The sequence below is a fragment of the Heptranchias perlo genome, chromosome 9 (assembly GCF_035084215.1).
Source record: "Heptranchias perlo isolate sHepPer1 chromosome 9, sHepPer1.hap1, whole genome shotgun sequence".
NCBI lineage: Eukaryota > Metazoa > Chordata > Chondrichthyes > Hexanchiformes > Hexanchidae > Heptranchias > Heptranchias perlo.
In genome coordinates this window covers 7,614,226-7,639,205 of record NC_090333.1, presented here as the reverse complement: position 1 = coordinate 7,639,205, position 24,980 = coordinate 7,614,226, and the positions used below count along the sequence as shown (strand labels likewise).

The window sequence follows — 24,980 nt, the reverse complement described above, 5'->3', positions numbered from 1 at the left end:
TCCAATTCCTTTGTGAAAGCCACAATTGAATCTGCTTCTCCCACCCTTTCAGGCAGCGCATTCCAGATCATATCTGTTCGCTGCGTCAAAAAGTTTTTCCTCATGTTGCCGTTGGTTCTTTTGCCAATCACCTTAAATCTGTGTTCTCTTGTTCTCGACCCTTCTACCAATTGGAACAGTTTCTCTTTATTTACTTTACCGAAACCCTTCATGATTTGAACACTTCTATCAAATCTCCTCTCAACCTTCTCTGCTCTAAAGAGAACAATACCAGCTTCTCCAGTCTATCCACGTAACCGAAGTCCCTCATCCCTGGAACCATTCTAATAAATCTTTTCTGCACCCTCTCTGTGGTCTTCACATCCTTCCTTAAGTGCGGTGCCCAGAATTGGACACAATACTCCTGTTGTAGCCGAACCATAGTTTGATAATGGTTCACCATAACTTCCTTGCTTTTGTACTCTATGCCTCTATTTATAAAGCCCAGAATCCCATATGCTTTTTCAACCGTTTTCTCAACCTGTCCTGCCACCTTCAAAGATTTGTGCACATATACCACCAGGTCACTCTGTTCCTACACCTCCTTTCGAATCGAACCATTTAGCATATCCTCTCCTCGTTCTTCCTGCCAAAATGTATCACTTCACACTTCTCTGCGTTAAATTTCATCTGCCACGTATCAGCCCATTCCTCCAGCCTGTCTATATCCTCTTGAAGTCTATCACTATCCTCCTCACTGTTCACTGCACTTCCAAGTTTTGTGTCATCTGCAAATTTTGAAATTGTGCCCTGTATGCGTCTGTCTTCACAAAGGAGGGGGACGATGCAGAGATTGTAGTTAAGGAGGAGAAATGTGAAATATTGGATCGGATAATCTCGCTCCTGATCTGTCTTGGGGCCTCAATTATTCTCAATATTTATGAACGACTTAGATGAAGGCATAGAAAGTCTCATATCTAAGTTTGCCAATGACACAAAGATTGGTGGCATTGTAAGCAGTGTAGATGGAAACATAAAATTACAAAGTGATCTTGACAGATTAGGTGAATGGGCAAAACTGTGGCAAATGGAATTCAATGTAGACAAATATGAGGTCATCCACTTTGGATCAAAAAAGGATAGAACAGGGTACTTTCTGAATGGTAAAAAGTTAAAAACAGTGGATGTCCAAAGGGACCGAAGGGTTCAGGTACATAGATCATTGAAGTGTCATGAACAGGTGCCGAAAATAATCAATAAGGCAAATGGAATGCTGGCCTTTATATCGAGAGGACTGGAGTAAAGGGGGCAGAAGTTATGCTGCAGCGATACAAAACCCTGGTTAGACCGCACCTGGAGTACTGTGAGCAGTTCTGGGCTCTGCCCCTTCGGAAGGACATATTGGCCTTGGAGGGAGTGCAGCGTAGGTTTACTAGAATGATACCTGGACTTCAAGGGTTAAGTTACGAGAAGAGATTGCACAAATTGGGGTTGTATTCTCTGGAGTTTCGAAGGTTAAGGGGTGATCTGATCGAAGTTTATATGATATTAAGGAGAACAGATAGGGTGGATAGAGAGAAACTATTTCCGCTGGTTGGGGATTCTAGGAGTAGGGGGCACAGTATAAAATTTAGAGCCAGACCTTTCAGGAGTGAGATTAGAAAACATTTCTACACACAAAGGATGGTAGAAGTTTGGAACTCTCTTCTGCAAACGGCAATTGATACTAGCTCAATTGCTAAATTTAAATCTGAGATAGATACCCTATTGGCAACCAAAGGTATTAAGGGATATGGGCCAAAGGCAGGTTTATGGAGATAGATCACAGATCAGCCATGATCTTATCAAATGGCGGAGCAGGCACAAGGGGCTGAATGGCCTACTCCTGTTCCGAAGTTCCTATGTTCCTATGTTAGGGACAGACTCCTGGACTGAGGGAGAGGGGAACGGAGGGGGTCTCACTTTACTTGATTTTAGTCCCGTTGGGAGTCAGATTGCTGGCCTGGCATCTGAGTTATCATCATAGAATCATAGAAGTTACAACATGGAAACAGGCCCTTCGGCCCAACATGTCCATGTCGCCCAGTTGATACCACAAAGCTCGTCCCAATTGCCTGCACTTGGCCCATATCCCTCAATACCCATCTTACCCATGTAACTGTCCAAATGCTTTTTAAAAGACAAAATTGTACCCGCCTCTACTACTGCCTCTGGCAGCTCGTTCCAGACACTCACCACCCTTTGAGTGAAAAAATTGCCCCTCTGGACCCTTTTGTATCTCTCCCCTCTCACCTTAAATCTATGCCCCCTCGTTATAGACTCCCCTACCTTTGGGAAAAGATTTTGACTATCTACCTTATCTATGCCCCTCATTATTTTATAGACTTCTATAAGATCACCCCTTAACCTCCTACTCTCCAGGGAAAAAAGTCCCAGTCTGTCTAACCTCTCCCTATAAGTCAAACCATCAAGTCACGGTAGCATCCTAGTAAATCTTTTCTGCACTCTTTCTAGTTTAATAATATCCTTTCTATAATAGGGTGACCAGAACTGTACACAGTATTCCAAGTGTGGCCTCACCAATGCCCTGTACAACTTCAACAAGACATCCCAACTCCTGCATTCAATGTTCTGACCAATGAAACCAAGCATGCCGAATGCCTTCTTCACCACCCTATCCACCTGTGACTCCACTTTCAAGGAGCTATGAACCTGTACTCCTAGATCTCTTTGTTCTATAACTCTCCCCAACGCCCTACCATTAATGGAGTAGGTCCTGGCCCGATTTGATCTACCAAAATGCATCACCTCACATTTATCTAAATTAAATTCCATCTGCCATTCATCGGCCCACTGGCCCAATTTATCAAGAACCCGTTGCAATCCTAGATAACCTTCTTCACTGTCCACAATGCCACCAATCTTGGTGTCATCTGCAAACTTACTAACTATGCCTCCTAAATTCTCATCCAAATCATTAATATAAATAACAAATAACAGCGGACCCAGCACCGATCCCTGAGGCACACCGCTGGACACAGGCATCCAGTTTGAAAAACAACCCTCTACAACCACCCTCTGTCTTCTGTCATCAAGCCAATTTTGTATCCAATTGGCTACCTCACCTTGGATCCCATGAGATTTAACCTTATGTAACAACCTACCATGCGGTACCTTGTCAAAGGCTTTGCTGAAGTCCATGTAGACCACGTCTACTGCACAGCCCTCATCTATCTTCTTGGTTACCCCTTCAAAAAACTCAATCAAATTCGTGAGACATGATTTTCCTCTCACAAAACCATGCTGACTGTTCCTAATCAGTCCCTGCCTCTCCAAATGCCTGCAGATCCTGTCCCTCAGAATACCCTCTAACAACTTACCCACTACAGATGTCAGGCTCACCGGTCTGTAGTTCCCAGGCTTTTCCCTGCCGCCCTTCTTCAACAAAGGCACAACATTTGCTACCTTCCAATCTTCAGGCACCTCACCTGTAGCGGTGGATGATTCAAATATCTCTGCTAGGGGATCGGCAATTTCCTCGCTAACCTCCCATAACGTCCTGGGATACATTTCATCAGGTCCCGGAGATTTATCTACCTTGATGCGCGTTAAGACTTCCAGCACCTCCCTCTCTGTAATATGTACACTCCTCAAGCCATCACTATTTATTTCCCCAAGTTCCCTAACATCCATGCCTTTCTCAACCGTAAATACCGATGTGAAATATTCATTCAGGATCTCACCCATCTCTTGTGGTTCCGCACATAGATGACCTTGTTGATCCTTAAGAGGCCCTACTCTCTCCCTAGTTACTCTTTTGCCCTTTATGTATTTGTATTATGCGGCTACTACTGTGGAACTCGCTGTCACATGGAGTCGTTGAGGTGAATATTATCGAAGCATTTAAGGGGAAGCTGGATAAACACATGAGGGAGAAAGGAAAGAAAGGAATAGAAGGAAATGCTGATTGGATTGGATGAAGAGGGTTGGGAGGAGGTTCGTGTGGAGCAGAAACACCGGCACGGACCAGATGGGCCGAATGGCCTGGTCCGGTGCTGTACATTCTATGCATGTAATTCTATGTAATACCTTGTTGATATTCACCCGAAAGTGGTTCACTTTGTTACAAAATGGCATCAGATACTGAATCCATAGTTTACGGGTATATTTTGTATCTAGCACAATGAATGAAACGTTTGTGAAAAACTCCAATGACGGCAGCAGATAAGAGCTCGAATTATTGGCCGCTCAAGACCTTGAGCCACGTGAGTAAGTTCCTCTCGTCCCCCCTCCCCTTCACTCCCTTAGTGACCTCATCAACCATCAAACCAATAAAGAACAGTGCTCTACTCACACTGACACAACAGACTGGAAGAAACTTACCAATTATGGTACAGAGACAGGACACAGGGATACAACCTTTGTGGGACTCAACTCGTAGAAACACAGGAATGCACAGGAGAGAAAAAGCCCATGTTGATCCTTCTGGCCATTTCTAGAGTTTAAAAAGTAGAATACGCAGATCCCTCAATTGGATTTCTCACCATCTGCCTCTCCAACCTCCTCTTAAAATTGATCATGTTACCAGTCTTGTGCAGTCCATTCCAAACATTTATCACTCTATGTGTGAAATTGTTCAATCCAATCTATCCATGTATTTCCTCTTTTGAGCTCCATCCCGTAAGAAAGAAAGAACAAATGAACATTAACATCGTGCCTTTCACATCCTCAGGACTTCCCAGAGCACTTCACAGCCAGAGAATTACTCTTGAAATGCACTCACTAATGTTATGGAGACAAATACAGCAGCCAATGTCGTCACAGCAAAGTCCTACAAACTGCAGTGAGATAAATTATCAGCGAATGGCCCTGGAAATTGCACATGAAATAACGGCGACGGTAACAGGTCTCACCGTAATTTCAGGCCAAGTAGAAGAGCAAGTTCTGGCGAGCGTACATGCGCAGTTAACCGCGGAAATCTGGAAATTGCTCTCCCGTTTGCCCTGTTTGCTTGAAAGCTGCATGGGAGGGACAGCTCGTCGGCTGAATAAATGGACCAGCGTGAACTTGCTGCACTGCCCAACTGGAAACAAACTAATCTCTCCATAAAAAAGGTACGCTGTGTTTTTTTAGGCCTAAACTAACTTTTAGCAGTGTGGTAAGTCTTAATGTCTGCCAACAAATCTCTCTGGCACTGAAAATTAATGTTTAAAAATGAGGAGTTTCATTACTTCCGATTTTAATTGTTGTTGGACATTTATAATGTTTGAAACTTTTTCTGTCTGTCTCTTTTATCTCTGGCTTTTAATTCGATATTTCTTACCCTCTCTTTATCTCGCTCTCTCTAACTGATTTTAAAATTAATTCACTGTTGGAGCTTTCACTCTCTGGTTCTGACTGCGCAGCTTGTCAAGGACGCTTCAAACTGATAGGTTGGTGGAAAAATAGATCCTTTCCCCACTCTCACACCTCAAAGAAGCCCGGGAAAGCCCACTGCATTTTTTGCAGCTCACCGTTAAAGCAAGTGGGCGAATTTATAACTAACGAGCAGTGGGCGAGGTTCACTCTCCACTCATTGCAATTTCTGGGCCAGTTTCTTTTGGTGGTTGAAGGGTTCTCAAAATTCCCACATTTTTCATATCATCAACAAGGATATGACTTTTGGACTTTCATGGCAGAGGACCCAACTGCTGGGTTAAATGTGGAACCCTGCAGACAGGAGGTTAGGCCCATGAGGGCCTGGGACTTGACATGCCCGGGCTTGTTGGGTGCAGTGTGGATTGTTGCCTGAAACCAGACAACGAGAGGAGACAGAATATGCATTCGTCCCTTTAAAACAATCAACCCAGAGAAAGACTTCATCTTACACGAAACTAAAGCCCATCAAAACCTTGCATAAATAATCACTAAGGCAGGAAGGCAACAATGGAGCAATTATGCAAGCCCATCAAGACTTCACATATACAATGGCTTTCAGTTCAAGACTAGTTCCGGGGGCAGGAAGGCAACGATAAACATTATGAGAGCCCATTAAAAACAACGAGACAACGGCCCCAAAATCAGTTAAGGTGAAAAAATATAATCACCTCAAGAAGCCCACCTAAATCAGACAAAGAATGAACCTTGATTTGGCGCTCAGATAAGAAATTTAAAAAAAACAGAATAAATGGGCCACCAGTTACGAAGGGGGCAGGTTTCAAGCAGGTTTTAAGCAGTTTTAAGCAGAGTTTAAGCAGGGAGAGATAGCTGAGCTGAGCGGAGGAAGGAGATCCAGAGGTTCGCAGGCCCGCAGGCAAAATCACGGCGAGGGGCACGGTGTGTCAGGCTCAACCGAAGACAACAAGGCAGCAACCGCAGCCCTCCACGAAGATCGACCACCCACAACCGCGCCTTACCGCATCAGCGAACTCCACCCAACTGAAGAACCTTCGCAGATTCCACAGACCAGGACCACGTGGGGACGGCAGGCCCCAAAGGACACAAAGAGCGTATCCCAAAACTGCAACCGGCTTACCTGGCTGGATTTCGAACTGTCAAGGAACCCTGGTTGGTGAGCATGATCCCTGACCTCTCCTAGTTCAATTTAGTTAGGTTTTGGGGGTGGGACAAGGGTAAGGGGATTAGTAGCGTGATTTTCCCTCATTATGCCGTGTGTTCCCCATTCTTAACTAAGTGTACTTTTGTAGTTCTGTATAATCTCAGTGTAAACCGAATGTTACAAGTTTGTGACTTCAATAAACCCAGTTTTTCTTGCACCAAAACCAGTTGTCTGCTGCACTTTGTTGCAACCACCAAATAAGTCCAAGGTCTCGAACCCAGGGAGTGGGAGCGATTCGGACCACTCAGAAGTCAGAGGTGAAGCTGACACACTGTAATGGAAGAGAGGATTTCAGATGATGTGTTCAGTCAGGTGAATATGGAAAAAAAATGGGTCACTGATCTGTTAAAGGCTGGGCGCCCGGTAGATGCTGCAGCGAAATGGACAGAAGGGAAGGATCATAAAAAATCCATAGAAAAGGCAGTCTGGCTGATGTGCTTCAAGAAACAGATCCAGCTTTTGGACAGGCTCGTTGAAGCACAGGCAGCTGAGATTCGGGAGTCAGCCCTGGAAGTCCAAACAAAGGCCCAAGTAGGGGAGAAGTTACTGTTAGCATTGCAGGCTCTGAACCAGGAAAGGGTGCAGTTAGTGGGGGAGCATAAGACCCGGCAGGAATATTTACAGTGTCAGGTCACCGAGGCCAAGAACAATGAGCTGAGGTTGCGGGAAAAGAATGCCCGCCTAGCAAGACAAGTAAGAGAGCAGGAGGAGAAAGTAAAAGGCTTACAGGCAGCCTATAAGATAGTGAGCGCACAGGGGTTTGAGGATGCAGACCATGGCCCCTGCCAGAAGCAGATTGAGAGTCTGAACCTTGCTCGAAGGACGGGAAAAGGCATGGTGTGCTTCATAAGCCCGAAGGCAGCCCAGGTCAACTTCACAGGGAACCTGGGGAGAACGGTTTAGACACCACAGGTAGTGCCAAAGGGACGACCCGGTTGAGGAGCAGGAAGGCCCACGACCACCACCCGTAGCGCCAAGCTTTAGCGAAATCTGGCAGGAGTGGGGGGTGGAATTAGGGGCAGAAGCTGAGGAGGAAAACCCCCAGCAAGAGAGGCTGGGACCGGGGCCGATGTGCCCGGCCCGGCAGCAAAGGTTCGGCCCGCCCGCTGATAACGGGGATGAGGGAGCCCTCCAAAACCAGTTCTTAGTTCCCCACGGCACCCAACAGTTTAGGGCCATGGTAAGCCATTTAACTAAACTTGCGGAAATGGGGACCCCCTCGGTCCACTTCAGGGAAGTGGAACAAGCAGCAAGCATCAACGAGTGTAATGATGCTGAACAGGCCAAAATGCTGCTATTCTCCCTGGAGAGTAAACTCTTCCAGTCCCTCTCTGACCAATGTAAGATGGGACAATGTAAGTTGTTTAAATCCGAGAAAAGGGAACAGACAGTTGGGGGAAGGTCTGAGATTAAAAATCCTCAGCCTGCAGCAGGGGCAAACTCACAGACTGCACAAGCAGGTGCAGTGACTTGTTTTAAGGGAAGGGCCATCCCACCCACCGTTTGGGACACTCCCCCGCTCATCTGGGACTCAGACGAGGTGGGACTTGAGGGCAGAGAGTTACCTGCCTCTGACACAGGTTTAGAAGAGGTACAGCCTGAGGATAGAAATCCCCAGCCAGCAGCAGTGGAGATTCCACAGACAGCACAAGAGGGGACAGTGGCTCGGGTTGAAGACCCACCAGCCAGAAAACCCCCACCAGCCAGAGTCCCTAAAAGGTCCCCACGAACGCCACGGCCAAAGAAACCGTGGTCACCGTCTCCCCAGTTTAACAGGGCAGCCCCTCAAGTCAGGGATCGATCTGAGGACAGAGGTCCCCAGCCAGCAGCCGCAGGCTGCGAGGATCCAAAGGTAAAGGACAGGGCGGCCAGACCGAAGGGAGTAGTGTGCTGTAGCCCGAACAGGGATTAGCCTGGCCCCCCGGGGACGGGAGGCGGATGCACATAGCTTCTGTTATTTAATTTTCAGATTGTTAAGTTTGGGTGTTTTAGTTACATTTTAAACAAGGTGGTTGGTAGTTTCAGTATTATTGTTGAAGAGTGTTTGTATTGAGTCGAGGTCGATAAAGTTTTGTGACCGTGTATTATTTTTCTATGTGTGTACCATATTTTCCAAGCGGTGCAGGGGTGTTGGACCCCCTCCGTGCTTGGTGGTGAATGTTAATTCTTACCTGTGCCTGCATCTGAACACAACACCTAAAGGGGAATGAATGTTTCAGGTCTTAGATAGGTAAACTACAGGGGAAGGTTGACTCTCGAGGATCGAGAATTTTGCTCACCCAGTATGATTCTCTAGCAAGTAAAGTATCACAGTGGGGAGTGTAAGATTCTCAAAATTCACAGATCCCCCAAAAACTCGGAGGAAAAAAGAAACCCTAAAGAAAAGGACTTTGGACTCTTTTCTAACCATTTCAGGGTGATGAAATATTGGGACGACTCACACACGCGCCACACCAGGAAGCATCAACAGGGAAAAGTACTTTTTGAGGAATCCACGTCCTTTAAGGGACTCGCTTCCTCGTAGGGGCGACTGTAAGATTTCTGGGAATTCACCTTTTCCCTGAGTATGGAAAACTTTGGCCATTGACTAAAATCCTAAGATGGAAGGATAGGTGAGACGTCACCAGAGGAATCAACAACACATACTGTGGAATGTGGGAGAATTACTACTTCAGACATGTCTCTGTTTTAATGCAAAACCTACAGCAGGTGGTCAACACTCAGCACTAATTCGAAAGGCAGTAGGCCATTGAAAGAGGCAACTGCTCCAGACATGATGGGGCCATGCCTTTGTTTTGAAGCAAAACCGATCAACACCTAGGACGTTGGATACAAATTGAAGCCTGTATACTAGGTGATCAGAAAATCGGAATTAAAACAATGACCCATCGGGAGAAGCAATTGCAACATGATGATGGACCATCAAAAGCCATCAAAGGTTGTTAAGGAATTTGTAAGAACTGTTTAAACAGACATGAAGTGCTTTCTTTTTAAGTGACGAGGACCATTGTAAGAGAGGGATATAGAAGTGGAAACTCGAAACCTCTCTCGCTCTCTCTGGCTCTTGCTGGCTCTTGTGTTCTGCTTCTCTTGTTCTGCCTGTCTCTGGAAGGAGAGCAGCTTCCAGTGAAACCAACGAACCCTACGTGAGAGAAACGCTCAGCCAGACCTTCCAGTGCAAAGGATTGTTCAGTTCAGTTCAGCCAGGAGTTCGACAGCTCGGGAGGCGACAGTTCAACTGGGCGAGGGGCAACAGAGAGAAGGTCAGCAGCTCTAGAAGCAGGCCGATACACAAGAAGAAACCAGAGTAACAGCCCCAGTGACCATCAGACACCTCGCGGCAACAAGGGCCTTACGAAACAACCAACCGAATATTGCCACCAATCAACCGGGTAATATTGGGCCACCGCGACCAAGACAACCAACTCGGGAGATAATCGAAGATCCGCAAAGTTTCCACTCTACGATCTATTCCTGACTTACATCTGGGTGAATTACTGCCAAGGATTCATTTGGTGAGCATTATCTCTGGTCCTTTAGAAGTCCAAATTAGCTAGTAAAGTGGGATTGGGAGGGGTGAGGTATCATTCTACTGTAATTTCCCTCGTGTGTACCGAAGTGTTCCCCATTTTATTAGATTGTTAAGATTGTTGTGTTGTATTTTCTCTCTTGAAAAAAAGTCAAAGTTTCTTGCACCAAAACCAGTTGTCTGCTGCACTTTGTCACAACCCCCAACTAAGTCCAAGGTCTCGAACCCAGGGAGTGGGAGCGATTCGAACCGCTCAGAAGTCAGAGGTGAAGCTGACAAACACCATCTCCTCTTTCAGGTGTCACTTGCAAGGTCAGCATTTATTGCCCATCCCTAATTGCCCTTGAGAAGATGATGGTGAGCCGCCTTCTTGAACCGCTGCAGTCCGTGTGGTGAAGATTCTCCGACAGTGTTGTTAGGTGGGGAGTTCCAGGATTTTGACCAAGCGACGATGAAGGCACGGTGATATATTTCCAAGTCGAGATGGTGCGTGACTTGGAGGGGAACGTGCAGGTGGTGTTGTTCCCATCTGCCTGCAGTCCTTGTCCTTCTAGGTGGTAGAGGTCGTGGGTTTGGGAAGTGCTGTCGAAGAAGCCTTGGCGAGTTGCTGCAGTGCATCCTGTAGATGGTACACACTGCAGCCAAGGTGCACCGGCGATGAAGGGAGTGAATGTTTCGGGTGGTGGATGGGGTGCCAATCAAACGGGCTGATTTGTCCTGGATGGTGTCGAGTTTCTTGAGTGTTATTGGAGCTGCACTCATCCAGGCAAGTGGAGAGTATTTCATCACACTCCTGATTCTAGCCTTGTAGATGGTGGAAAGGCTTTGGGGAATCAGGAGGTGAGTCACTCGCCGGAGTGTCTTAAAGGAGGAGAGAGACGTAGAGCGTCAAAATGACTTAGGGAGGGAATTCCAGAGCTTAAGGCCGAGGCAGCTGAAGGCACGGCCTCCAGTGGTGGAGCGATTAAAATCGGGGATGCGCAAGAGTCCAGTATTGGAGGAATGCAGAGTTGTCGGAGGGTTGTACAGCTGGAGGAAGTTACAGAGATAGCCGGGGGGCGAGGCCATGGAGGGATTTGAAACAAGGATGATTGTAAAGGTAGGAAACGCGGCAGCCAATTTGCGCACAGTAAGCTCCCGCAACCAGCAATAAAATAAATGACCAGATAATCTGCTTTACATTTAGTTGTTGGTTGAGGGATAGATTTTAAATTCGAGGTGTTGGTGGACTGGGAGCCAATGTCGGTCAGCGAGCACAGGTGTGATTGGTGAATGGGACTTGGTGTGAGTTAGGATACGGGCAGCAGAGTTCTGGATGAGCTCAAGGTTTTGGAGGGTGGAAGATGAGAGGCCGGTGGGGGAGCATTGGAATAGTCAAGTCTTGAGGTATCAAAGGCATGGATGAGGATTTCAGCAGCAGATGAGCTGAGGCAGGGTCAGAGAAGGCAACGTTATGGAGGTGGATGTAGGCAGTCTTGGTGATGGAGAGGATTTGTGGTCAGAAGCTCATATCAGGGTCAAATAGGACTCCAAGTTTGCAAACGGTCTGGTTCAGCCTCAAACTGTGGTCATGGAGAGGGATGAAGCACTTTGAGACATTCTGAGGTCATGAAAGGCGGTATACAAATGCAAGTTCTTTCTTTTTCCTTTTTTAGTTACTCTGTTCGGTGTTGGGCTGAAGGTTAGCCAAGATTTGGAGGAAGGGGGAGAAGAGAACGTCCCTTTAAAAATTGCATTTCAGAGTATGAAGATTGTTTCAACATTTCACTATTGCCACATCCACCAACACAGAGAGAGAGAGAGAGAGAGACTCAGGAGGTGTCATCATCAGTCACATCCGGGTGGATTTCAATAAATGATCTTGCTGCATCTGGTGGATCTTCATATCGGGCAGAGCTCAGGCGGAGAGGATGCGCTGGAGTTTGGAATTGGCGCAGGCCCTGGTCGTGCTCGTGCTGTGGATCTGCTCCGGCTCCGGGACTGGCTGCCCCTGTTCGGATCGGGCTCTGTGCGAACCCGTGACCGTGGAGCATGAGTTCGAGGTGGGTGTTCGGGGGCCGGGGGTGGGTGTTCGGGTCCGGGGGTGGGTGTTCGGGGGCCGGGGGTGGGGGCCCCCTGCTCATGGGCTTGTTTACCACGGTGGGTGGTGTTTGTTAAAATATTGGAGCCAAAGGCGTCTGGGGAGTGAGGTGAATTTAAAGGTCACGGGCTGGGCTGAGTTGGGTTGGGGGACACGGGCTGGGCTGAGTTGGGTTGAGGGGCACAGCCTTTCTTGGAATTGGGCCACGGGCTGGGCTGGGGGCCGGCGGTGGAACAGAGAGCTCCAGCCTGGAGCATGGGTGAGAGATGGGCTGCAGAGGGGTCGTTGATATGGTCCAACTGTCAGGAACAGTCTGAGGGGTGTGGGTCAGGGTGAGGGACAGGTGGAGCTCTTGGGATGGGGATAGTAGGGGGAGGAATGTCCGATTATTGTTGAAATGACAAGTGTATCATCTTATAATCCGTATGTTAAAGTGTTAATGTTGGTATCGTTACAGTTTGTATAAAATAAGACCAACCGTAGTATTGAGCAGTGCAAAGATATTTTAACAAGTGCAGCATCCATAAAATGTATTTCTTAAAATATTTCTCCAATGTGCAGAGTCTTAAATGATGTGTGATCTAACTCCTGCAGTGCGTCTGTCTAATACCATGGTTGAGGTCACCGGTTTGTGGTTTTCACAGAATATTGATCCTCAAAACACCAGTTAAAAATCCTGGAATATCATGCAATAAAAATGACATTTGACTTTTTCACTCATTGTAAAACTGGGACCTTGGCCACGGTTAAACTGAATACAACGTAACAGATCTTTAAAAAATACATTGGTTGCAAAATGACTCTGTAACTGCTGACTGTATTGATGAGGTCAGTATTTACTTCAGAGCAATGTTACGAAGTGGGCAGTGTGGCAGCAACAAGAGCACCACCAATATAACCTGCAGGCTCGATGTGTTCATTCTGCTTTTATCCCACTTCCCCCACCTTCCCACTAACAAAACATTCTTCTGACAGATGGGTGGGATAAAAGTCTCCTCTGTCTGTTGGTTCCAAGAATGAATAAACTTGAATTTATGGAGCACCTCATGTCCTCAGGATGTCCCAAAGAACTTCACATGAAATGAATTACTTTTTGAAGTGTTGTCGGCAAACTCAGCGGCAATTTTTAAAAATTTGTTCATGGGATGTGGGCATCGCTGGCAAGGCCAGCATTTATTGCCCATCCCTAATTGCCCTTGAGAAGGTGGTGGTGAGCCGCCTTCTTGAATCGCTGCCGTCAGTGTGGTGAAGGTTCTCCCACAGTGCTGTTAGGTCAGGAGTTCCATGATTTTGACCCAGCGACGATGAAGGAATGGCGATATATTTCCAAGTTGGGATGGTGTTTGACTTGGAGGGGAACGTGCATGTGGTGTTGTTCCCATGTGACTGCTGCCCTTGTCCTTCCAGGTGGTAGAGGTCGTGGGTTTGTGAGGTGCTGTCGAAGAAGACTTGGTGAGTTGCGACAATGCATCCCATGGATGGGTCACACTGTGCGCCGGTGGTGAAGGGAGTGAATGTTTAGGGTGATGGATGGGGTACCAATGAAGCGGGCTGCTTTGTCCTGGATGGTGTGGAGTTATTTAGTGTTGTTGGAGCTGCACTCATCCAGGCAAGTGGAGAGTATTCCATCAAACTCCTGACTCGTGCCTGGTAGATGGTGGAATGGCTTTGGGGAGTCAGGAGGTGAGTCACTTGCCACAGAATACCCAGCCTCTGACTTGCTCTTGCAGCCACAGAAATTATGTCGCTGGTCCAGTTAAGTTTCTGGTCAATGGTGACCCCCAGGATGTTGATGGTGGTGGATTCGGCGATGGTAATGCAGTTGAATATCAAGGGGAGGTGGTTAGACACTCTCTTGTTGGAGATGGTCATTGCCTGGCACTTACCTGGCACAAATATTACTTGCCACTTATGATTCCAAACCCGGATGTTGTCCAGGTCTTGCTGCATGCGGGCACGGACTGCTTCATTATCTGAAGGGTTGCGAATGGAACTGAACACTGTGCAATCCCCATTTCTGACCTTATGATGCAGGGAAGGTCATTGATGAAGCAGCTGAAGATGGCTGGGCCTTGGACACTGCCCTGAGGAACTCCTGCAGCAATGTCTTGGGGCTGAGATGATTGGCCTCCAACAACCACTGCAACCTTCCTTTGTGCTAGGTATGACTCCAGCCACTGGATAGTTTTCCCCCTGATTCCCATTGACTTCAAATTTACTCGGGATCCTTGGTGCCACACTCGGTCAAATGCTGCCTTGATGTCAAGGGCTGTCACTCTCACCTCACCTCTGGAATTCAGCTCTTTTGTCCATGTTTGGACCAAGGCTGTAATGAGGTCTGGAGCTGAGTAGTCCTGGCGGGAACCAAACTGAGCATCGGTGAGCAAGTTTTGATGAGTAATGTCGTTTGAGAGCATTGTCGACGACACCTTCCATCACTTTGCTAATGATTGAGAGCAGACTGATGGGGCAGTAATTAGCCGGATTGGATTTGTCCTGCTTTTTATGGACAGGACATACCTGAGCAATTTTCCACATTGTTGGATAGTTGCCAGGGTTGCAGCTGTACTGGAACAGTTTGGCTGGATGTTGTCGGGGTCCATAACCTTTGATGTATCCAATGCACTCAGCTGTTTCTTGATATCACTTGGAGTGAATCGAATTAGCTGAAGATTGGCTTCTGTGATTGTGGGGATGTCAGGAGGAGGCCGAGATGGATCATCTACTCGGCACTTCTGGCTGAAGATGGTTGCAAACGCTTCATGCCTTGTATTTTGCACTCACGTGCTGGTCTCTGCCATTATTGAGGATGGGGATGTTTACAGAGCCTCCTCCTCCCGTTAGTTGTTCAATTGTCCACCACCATTCACGACTGGATGTGGCAAGACTGCAGAGCTTTGATCTGGTCCGTTGGTTGTTGTGGAATCACTTAGCTCTGTGTATAGCATGTTGCTTCTGCTGTTTAGCATACATGTAGTCCTGTGTTGTAGCTTCACCCGGTTGGCACCTCATTATTAGGTACGCCTGGTGCTGCTCCTGACAAGCTCTTCTGCACTCCTCAATGAACCAGGGTTGATCCCCTGGCTTGTTGGTAATTGTAGAGAGTGGAATATGCCGGGCTATGAGGTTAGAGATTGTGCTGGAATACAATTCTGTTGATATGTGCAGAGCAAGGTCCCACAAACAGCAAGTTGCATGAATGAACAGTTAATGTGTTTCTGCTGATGTTGGTTGAGAGAAAAGTGTTGGCCAGGACACCAAGAGAACTCCCTGCTCTTCAATATTGCCAGCGGTCTATTAGATCCACTTTAACATCTCATCCAAAAGTCAACCCCTCCAACAATGCAGCACTCTCTCATTACTGCACAAAAGTGCCAGCTTGGATGATGCATGTTTGATCGTCTCAGTCCAAAGGAAAGGGCCCAAATCACAAAACTGTGATGAACTAAACTGCAGCACTAAACAGGCAGTCTCATTTGAGAACACAGGATGGTTGGTGTGAGAAATGGAAAAATGTCACACTGGTGCAGTATGGGCTGTTTCTCTTTCTCGGGAACTATATTCTGATCTAGTCTTGCTGGTCTCATGGTAGAAATGCTTGATTTGACACCAGGTACCTTGAATGGAAAATTTTTTAAACTGTAACTCCAAAGTCCCTTGTAAAATGAATTTATTGAGTTTAAGTTGTCCTTTTGCAGTGTATTGAGCACCAACACTTGGAATGGAGTATTGGGATGTGAGCTCCTTTTCCTCATGTTGTTCAGTTCCTCTCACCTGCACTATTGTGGAGATGGAAGTTCTGAGAGGTTGTTCCTCTTTAGCATATTCTTTTTTTCTGGTGGCTGCATTTAGATCGACATTGGTGGCAACCTGAGAATCAGTTCACCAGCCATTCCATACCCTACAACCTGGGGAAATGATAATGGGCCAAATTTTGCTCTAACAGGGCATCTAACGGTGCTTGCCGTTACTTGGACCTGCCCTTGCACGTTTTTGAGTGGCAAGTTGCTGAAAGTGCGAACTGATAACGGGGCAGTGAGTGAAACAGGGCATTTGGGAGCTGAGTGAACAGGGCAAGAAACAGGGGATCTCCTTAACCAATGAGATTGAAGGATTGTGAAATTAACAGCGCAAGGATTGAGAAGGAAGTCTAAATTAGAGTGGGCGAATTCAATGTCAAATCAGGTACAGAAAGAGAAATAAAGAGAGGAAAAGAAAGATTGGATTAAAAGAGGGGAAAAAAAGCGAGTGAAAGGGGAAGAAAAAAAAGTTTTAATTTTAAAATTGCCATTTTTAAAAGCTCCAACAACAATTAAATCCTGAAGGAATGAGACTCCACTCTTGTAATAGTTAATTTTCAGTGCCAGAGATCTTGATTGCCGATAATGAACACATTCACCGTCGTTAAAAAGGTACTTAGACTGGAATGGAAAAGACGTAACTTTCCATGGCGAGTTTAGTTTGAATCTCCTGCGCAAATACATGAACTTTACGTCATTCAATGCATTTTTAGGTTGAGCAAGATAGCTGGATGCTGTTTTCGTGAAGCGAACAGCGGAGCAGCCCAACTCGGTCAGCAACTTGTGGATGTTTGAGTTTAACTGCGTATCTGCCCCTCGCCTGAAGTTGCTGTACCATTTACACATAAATAAAACGAGCCCCATTCGCCTCACCGTTATTTTGTCAACAAAATCTGGGCCATTGATTGTGAAAATATATATTTTTAAATGGCAGTTTTCTGCCCTTCATTACTGCAATTGACTGCTTTATTTTGTACCAGGTCTTTGTCTTTGATGTTGGAGGAAAGGATTGGAAGTATTATGACTGGTTTAAGGTTACGACTATTGCAGCCTTTGGACCTTACGATCCTGAGCTTTTGTGTTATGCTCATGCGAATCAAGTTCGAGTTGTCCTGAGAGGTAAGTAATTTTATCACAGAAAAAACAAATGTCCTTCTGTCTTCTAATGCAAGCTGTATTATCGAGAACCACATAAAAGGACATTCAGTGCACAGCCTTGAATTGCGACCTTACAGTGCTGAAATTCCTCTGCAGCTCCTGCACAACTCGAGCTAATAATTCCACATTCCATCTATAATATATTAAAATCTTACATCCACACACACACCTCCTGTCTACAAAACCTTACTTTCTGTAGTCAAGTTTTTCACACTTTTGTTGCAAGTTTTTCCATTTATAAATTCCTCTGTCCACATTTATAATGGGAACTGTCTCCGTAAACTTGATGCACTGTAATTACATCCTCCCCACCAGTGGTGGCACTGTAGCACCTCTGTTTTGCATCTTTCAGCTCAAACTGCCATTTAAATAAAAATTATAATTGATCAAAGTATTATATTAAATATCAGGACAAAATTCATGATTTCACAATGGGGACTGAGTTACATCTGAACACCCTGATTGAATTATCCCCCACACTCTAATCCTGCTTCGTCTGAATACTACACAAGTCTGGACTCTCTTTGTCCATTGCCATGGGAGATTGACTGGTGATGTATTTTTATTCTACTTTTCACCTCCCAAACTTGCTGGATTCGTGAGCACTGAGCGGGAGTCTTCTGATCTAGGAGTAGGGGAGGGGGAGAATTCTGAGGAGGGAGATTGTGGGATCCAGCAAGGACTCAGGAGATGGTCAGGGATTGCTGGGATCTGGCAGTATTGGGGAGATGAGGGAATGGAGGGTCTAACATGTCTTGTTGGGGAGGAGGGTGGTCTAATGGAATGCGACCCAAACTGCTATTGACATCTTTGGAAGCATCAGTCCCTCACCCCTCACATGTTCCTGCAAGTTAGGTGCCCGAACCACCGCTTCCCTCATCGTCGCCCTATTCCGATCTTCTGTACTTACCTTGAGCATTTGAGCTGAAATGCTTGGTTAAGAAAGCCTTAAAAAGCGCAAACAAAGCATTGGGGTTCATTTCTAGAGGGAAATAATTCACAGCAGAGAAGTTATGTTAATCTTGTATAGGTCCTTGGTTAGAAAACACTGAGAGGACTGTGCACAGTTCTGGACTCCATACTACAAAAAGATACAGAAGTATTGGAGAAAGTGCAAAAAGGATTTACAAGGATGATATCAGAACTGAGAGAGCATGATTATCAGGAAAGACTGAACAGGCTGGGGCTCTTTTCTCTAGATAAGAGAAGGCTGAGAGGTGATCTGATAAAGGTATTTAAAATTATGAATGGTTTCGATCGGGCACGTGGAGTTCCTCAGGCAGTGTCCTAGGCCCAACCATCTTCAGCTGCTTCATCAATGACCTTCCCTCCATCATAAGGTCAGAAATGGGGATGTTCGCTGATGACTGCACAGTGTTCACTTCCATTCGCAACCCCTCAGATAATGATGCAGTCCGATCCTGCATGCAGCAAGACCTGGACAACATCCAGGCTTGGGCTCATAAGTGGCAAGTAACATTCGCGCCAGATAAGTGCCAGGCAATGACCATCTCCAACAAGAGAGAGTCTAACCACCTCCCCTTGACATTCAACGACATTACCATCACCGAATCCCCCACCATCAACATCCAGGGGGTCACCATTGACCAGAAACTTAACTGGACCAGCCATCTAAATACTGTGGCTACGAGAGCAGGTCAGAGGCTGGGTATTCTGCGGCGAGTGACTCACCTCCTGATTCCCCAAAGCCTTTCCACCATCTACAAGGCACAAGTCAGGAGTGTGATGGAATACTCTCCACTTGCCTGGATGAGTGCAGCTCCAACAACACTCAAGAAGCTCGACACCATCCAAGATAAAGCAGCCCGCTTGATTGGCAACCCATCCACCACCCTAAACATTCACTCCCTTCACCACCGGCGCACTGTGGCTGCAGTGTGCACCATCCACAGGATGCACTGCAGCAACTCGCCAAGGCTTCTTCGACAGCACCTCCCAAACCCGCGACCTCTACCACCTAGAAGGACAAGGGCAGCAGGCGCATGGGAACAACACCACCTGCACGTTCCCCTCCAAGTCACACACCATCCCGACTTTCAAATATATCGCCGTTCCTTCATTGTCGCTGGGTCAAAATCCTGGAACTCCCTTCCTAACAGCACTGTGGGAGAACCGTCACCACACGGACTGCAGCGGTTCAAGAAGGCGGCTCACCACCACCTTCTCGAGGGCAATGAGGGATGGGCAATAAATGCCGGCCTTGCCAGCGACGCCCACATCCCGTGAACGAATAAAAAAAAAAAAATTGGCAAGATGTAACGAGTGCCACAGGAATCAGTGTCCTAGTACATGAATCACAAAGAGTTAGTGTGCAGGTACAGCAAGTGATAAGGAAGGCAAATGGAATATTGTCATTTATTGCAAGGGGAATGGAATATAAAAGTAGAGATGTTTTGCTACAGTTGTACAGGGCATTGGTGAGACCACATCTAGAATACTGTATGCAGTTGTGGTCTTCTTATTTAAGAAAGGACATAATTGCTTTGGAGGTAGTTCAGAGAAGGTTCACTCGACTGATTCCTCAGATGAGGGGGTTATCTTTTGAGGAAAGGTTGGATAAGTTGGGCCTGCATACACTGGAATTTAGAAGAACGAGAGGTTATCTTATTGAAACATACAAGATCCTGAAGGGACGAGAAGGGGTCGATGATGAGAGGAGGTTTCCCTTTGTGGGAGATACTAGAACTAGGGGCCACCAGTTTAAAAATAACGTGTCTCCCATTTAAGACGGAGATGAGGAGGAATTTTTTCTCTCATAGGGTCATGAGTCTGTGGAACTCCCTTCCCAGAGAACGGTGGAGGCAGGGTCATTGAATATTTCTCAGGCTGAGTTAGACAGACTCCTGATTAACAAGGGAGTCAAAGGTTGTAGTCGGGACACAGGTAAGTAGGGTTGAGGTCACAATCAGATCAATCATGACCTTACCAAATAGCAGAGCAGGCTCGAGGGGCTGAATGGCCTACTCCTGCTCTCGTATGTTCATATGTTTGTAATTTTCCGCTTGTGGGCGAGTCGAAAACTAGAGGTAATCCAAAACTATAAGATAGTCACAAATAAATCCAATAGGGAATTCAGGAAAAACTTCTTTCGTCAGTGAGTGGTGAGAATGTGGAACTTGCAACCACATGGAGTGGCTGATGCAAATATAATGGATGCATTTAAGGGGAAGCTGCAGAAGTGTATGAGGGAGAAGGATATGTCCAGGCTTTGGAGACAGGCTGAGGCCTTCAAATAAAAACTTCACTTGTCTTCAATGTCTTCACTTCAAGCAAAGACACTAAAAGACACAAATGAAAATTAGGTGAATAAATATAAACATGTTATTGTGAAATGTCATTTTTTGAATTTGTATTTTATTTTAGAAACTCTTATTTTATAAATTAAATATTGCAGTTACTGAGGAAAAACATGGTCCATGAAAAACAGTTTCAGCTGCAGGTTGAGAAATCTGTTCCACACCATCACTTGGTGGCCGTAGTGTGGAACTGCATCACCACAGGCCACATTATGGGCAAAATCCTATTATAAAGGAGACAGGACGGGTGTCACTGGATGGGAACACAATTAAAATAGAAAAACAAAAGACACTGTTGACACAGAACTTTTGAATAAAAAGATGACAGGACATACTGTTTTTAATAACCTATAAATAGATAGGTGGAACTTTTATTCCCTGGCACAGCAGCAGTCTGCCACTGATGCCAGGATTTAGAATGAAGAATGCAGTTTAATGAAAGCTCCACCCAATTGTGTCCAGAGCCCAGCACACACGCTCCATTCTTCCGACTCTGGGCGACTGAGATTTCTCCTCTTCCACCATCAATGGCAGAACCTTCAGCTGTTACTGTCTTGAACTCCAGATTCTTCTTCTTCAACTTCTTTGTCTTGCTATTTCTCTTCCTATCTTCGAATGCCTCATCAAAACCTACCTGTTTGACTGTGCCTTTGGTCACTTCCCTCAAGTGTCAGCTTGGCTCAGTGGTAGCACTGTGTCTCTCCTCCTGGGTCAGAAGATTTTGGGTTTACTCCAGGACGTGACACATAAGTGCAGTACTGAGGGAATGCTGCATTGCCAGAGGTGCTGTGTTTCAGAAGAGACCTTAAACAAAGGCTCCACCTGTCTGTTCAGGTGGATGTAAAAGAGCCCATTGGCACAATTCAAAGAACAGGGAGTTCTCCTGGTGTCCTGGACAACATTCATCCCTCAACCTACATTACCAAAACAGATTAACTGGCCATTTATCTAATTTCCTATTTGTGGGACCTTGCTGGGCACAAATTAGCGACCACATCTGCTTACAAGACAACAGTGATTACGCTTCCAAAATAATTTATTGGCTATGAAGCATTTAAGGACATCTTGAGGATGTGAAAGGCACTATGTGAATGCAAATTCTAGCTAAATCTTCCTCTACGACTTCCTACTTGATGTTGTCAGTTCTGTCCTGTAAAGTGTCTTTGGACACAATGTTCTGTGAATGATGCTCTGTAAATGCTCTGTAAATCGACCTCCATCTGAACTTGCAGCACTCCGTTCTCTCAGTTCCAACCTTGACATTTTCATTAAACCTGCTGACAAGGGCGGCTCTATTGTAGTTTGGTGAACAGACCTCTACCTCGCAGAGGCTGAATGGCAACTCTCCAACACCTCCTCCTATCTCCCCCTGGAACATGACCCCACCGCTGAGCATCAAGTCATACTTTCCCAGACCATGACTAACCTCATCTCCTCTGGAGATCTTCCCCCCATGGCCTCCAACCTCATAGTCCCCCAACTCTACACAACCCGCTTCTACCTACTCCCCAAGATCCACAAACTGGACTGCCCCGGTAGACCAATTGTTTCAGCCTGTTCTTGCCCCACGGAATTTATTTCTTCCTCTTCCAATGTCCTCTGTAGCTTTAACAGTTCCCAGTTTCCCGGCCCTATCCATCTCCTTTTCACCCTGGATGCCCAGTCCCTCTACACCTCCATCCCTCACCACGACGGCCTGCGGGCCCTCCGCTGCTTCCTTGAACGGAGACCCAATCAGTCCCCATCCACCACCACCCTCCTCAGCCTGGCTGAACTTGTTCTTACGTTGAACAACTTCTCCTTTGACTCCACTCACTTCCTCTAAATAAAAGGTGTTGCTATGGGAACTCATACGGGGGCTGGCTATGCCTGCCTTTTTGTCGGATATGTGGAATACTTTTGTTCCAGTCCCACTCAGGACCCCTCCCTCACCTCTTTTTCCGGTACATTGATGACTGTATCGGTGTTGTTTCCTGCTCCCGCCCTGAACTGGAATATTTGATCAACTTTGCTTCCAATTTCCAACCTCCTCCTGCCTTCACATGGTCCATCTCTTTCCCTTCCTCGACTTCTCTATCTCCATTTCTGGGGATAGGCTGTCAACCAACATCTATTATAAGCCCACTGACTCCCACAGCTACCTTGATTACCTCTCACCACACTTCCTGTAAGAACTCTATTCATTCTCCTGGTTTCTCCGTCTCTGTTGCATCTGTTCTGACGATGCCACCTTCCACATCAGTGCTTCCGATAAGTCTTCCTTTTTCCTCAACCGAGGATTCCCCTCCACTCTGGTTAATGGCCCTCGACCATGTCCATCCCATTTCCCGTACTTCTGCCCTCACCCTTTCCCCTCCCTCCCAGAACCATGATAGGGTCCCCCTTGTCCTTACCTTGCACCCCTACTCGCCTCCACATTCAATGTATCATCCTCTGCCATTTCCACCACCTCCAGCGCGATCCCACCACCAAACGCATCTTCAACTCCCCCACGTTTCAGCATTCTGAAGGGACCATTCCCTCTGCGACACCCTGGTCCCCTCTTCCATCATCCCCAAAACCCACTCCCCTTCGTTCAAAATCCTGAAGAGTTTAGATGAAGTAAATAAGCAGAAAATGTTGCCATTGGCAAAAGGGTCAAGAACCAGAGGACACAGATTTAAGATGATTGGCAAAAGAACCGAAGGCGACATGAGGAAAAGCTTTTTTACGCAGCGAGTAGTTATGATCTGGAACGCTCTGCCTGAAAGGATGGTGGAAGCAGATTCAATCATGGCTTTCAAAAAGGAATTGGATAAATACTTGAACGGAAACTTTTGCAGGGCTACGAGAAAAAAGCAGGGAAATGGGACGAACTGGATTGCTCTTTCAATGAGCCGGCAGAGGCTCGATGGGCTGAATGGCCTCCTTCTGTGCTGTAACCAGTCTATGATTCCATGATTGTATAGTGTACTGTATTTGCTGCTCACAATGCAGTCTCCTCTACACTGGGGAGACCAAACGCATGTTGGGTGATCGCTTTGCTGAACACTTCCGCTCAGTCTGCAAACGTGACCCTGACCTTCCGGTCGCTTTCCTCTTTAATTCTCTGTCCCACTCCCACTCTGACCTCTCTGTCCTCGGCCTCTTACACTGTTCCAATGAAGTTGATAGAATGATAAGGGACAGGAGGAGGCCCTTCAGCCCATCGTGTCTTTACCTTTCCCATTCCCACCCTCCTTGACTTGCACCATCATCCCTTTTGTCATTTGATCTCTCTTGCCCTCCACCCATCACAGACCTTCCCTTTTGTTCTTTTGTCCCCTCCCCTTCCTTCCCCACCCCACCCCCCTTTCTCTGCCTCTGCACTTGCTTAAAAACTGTTCAATCTCGAACTTCTTCCAGTTCTGAGGAAAGGTCATCGACCTGAAACATTAACTCTGTTTCTCTCTCCACAGATGTTGCCCGGATTGCTGAGTATTTTCAGCATTTTCTGTTTTTATTTCTGTATAAATGGACATTGTTTGTTCACCAGGAGTTCCAACATACAAAGACATTATGGACAGAAATCACCAAAGAAAATGGATCAATCACAGAGTCAACTCTGTAAAAAGACAATTTATGGATGGAATCAATTTGGACCTGAAGTTTTCTGCTGAAAATAATTCTGCTATCAAATTGTTGATAACTGACCTGGTTGCCGAAACCACGAAGAAATTCCACATTTTAATACCTGGGTCTCAGGTAAAGGAGCCGTTATTTATTAAATGGGGATAAGCAATTTAGTTTCTACTTAATTGTAAAGACCATTGATATTTTTCTGGATAAGTGAATTGAAATCCTGATTTTTAGCTGCTGTTTATCAGTGCATCATCTTGTTCCAAAGCTGCTTTAACCATTGCTGAGGTTAGAAATTTTAGATTGAATCAGTTTAAACTGGATATACAGCAAACTTGATGCTGCACCACTTGTAGCCCGGAATGATACAAGTGACTTGAGGCCCGGCTTCCCGGACCAGCATTGTTCGAACTGTAATTTTCACATCGGTTCTTAGAATGTTACAGCACAGGAGGAGGCCATTCGGCCCATCATGCCTGTGCCGGCTCTTTGAAAGAGCGATCTAATTAGTCCCACTCCCCTGCTCTTTCTCCATTGCCCTGCAATTTTTTCCCTTCAATTATTTATCCAATTCCCTTTTGAAAGTTACTATTGAATCTGCTTCCACCGCCCTTTCAGGCAGTGCATTCCAGATCATAACAATTCACTGTGTACGAGGACACCCAAGTCTCTCTGAACACCAACATTTAATAGTTTCTCACCATTTAAAAATATTCTGTTTTTCTATTCTTCCTACCAAAGTGAATAACCTTACATTTCCCCACTCTGTACGCCACCTTGGATCACTATTATACTCTCTGGAGTTTAGAAGAGTGAGATGATCTCATTGAAACATCTCAGATTATGAGGGGGCTTATGAGGTTGTTTCCCATGGCTGGAGAGTCTCGAACAAGGGGCATAGTCGCAGGATAAGGGGTTGGCC

General features: G+C 46.2%; 1 protein-coding gene across 1 annotated transcript in view; it reads left to right on the top strand.

Annotated features, from left to right (window-relative positions):
• The window catches only part of LOC137325641 (di-N-acetylchitobiase-like), a 37,251-nt gene that overhangs the window by 7,165 nt on the left and 5,106 nt on the right, over positions 1-24,980 (top strand). Inside the window, exons 3-6 of the mRNA XM_067990906.1 lie at positions 8,281-8,429; positions 12,001-12,148; positions 16,967-17,105; positions 23,976-24,184. Of these exons, the coding sequence (XP_067847007.1) occupies positions 8,281-8,429; positions 12,001-12,148; positions 16,967-17,105; positions 23,976-24,184 (645 nt within the window). The remainder of the gene's footprint in view (positions 1-8,280; positions 8,430-12,000; positions 12,149-16,966; positions 17,106-23,975; positions 24,185-24,980) is intronic.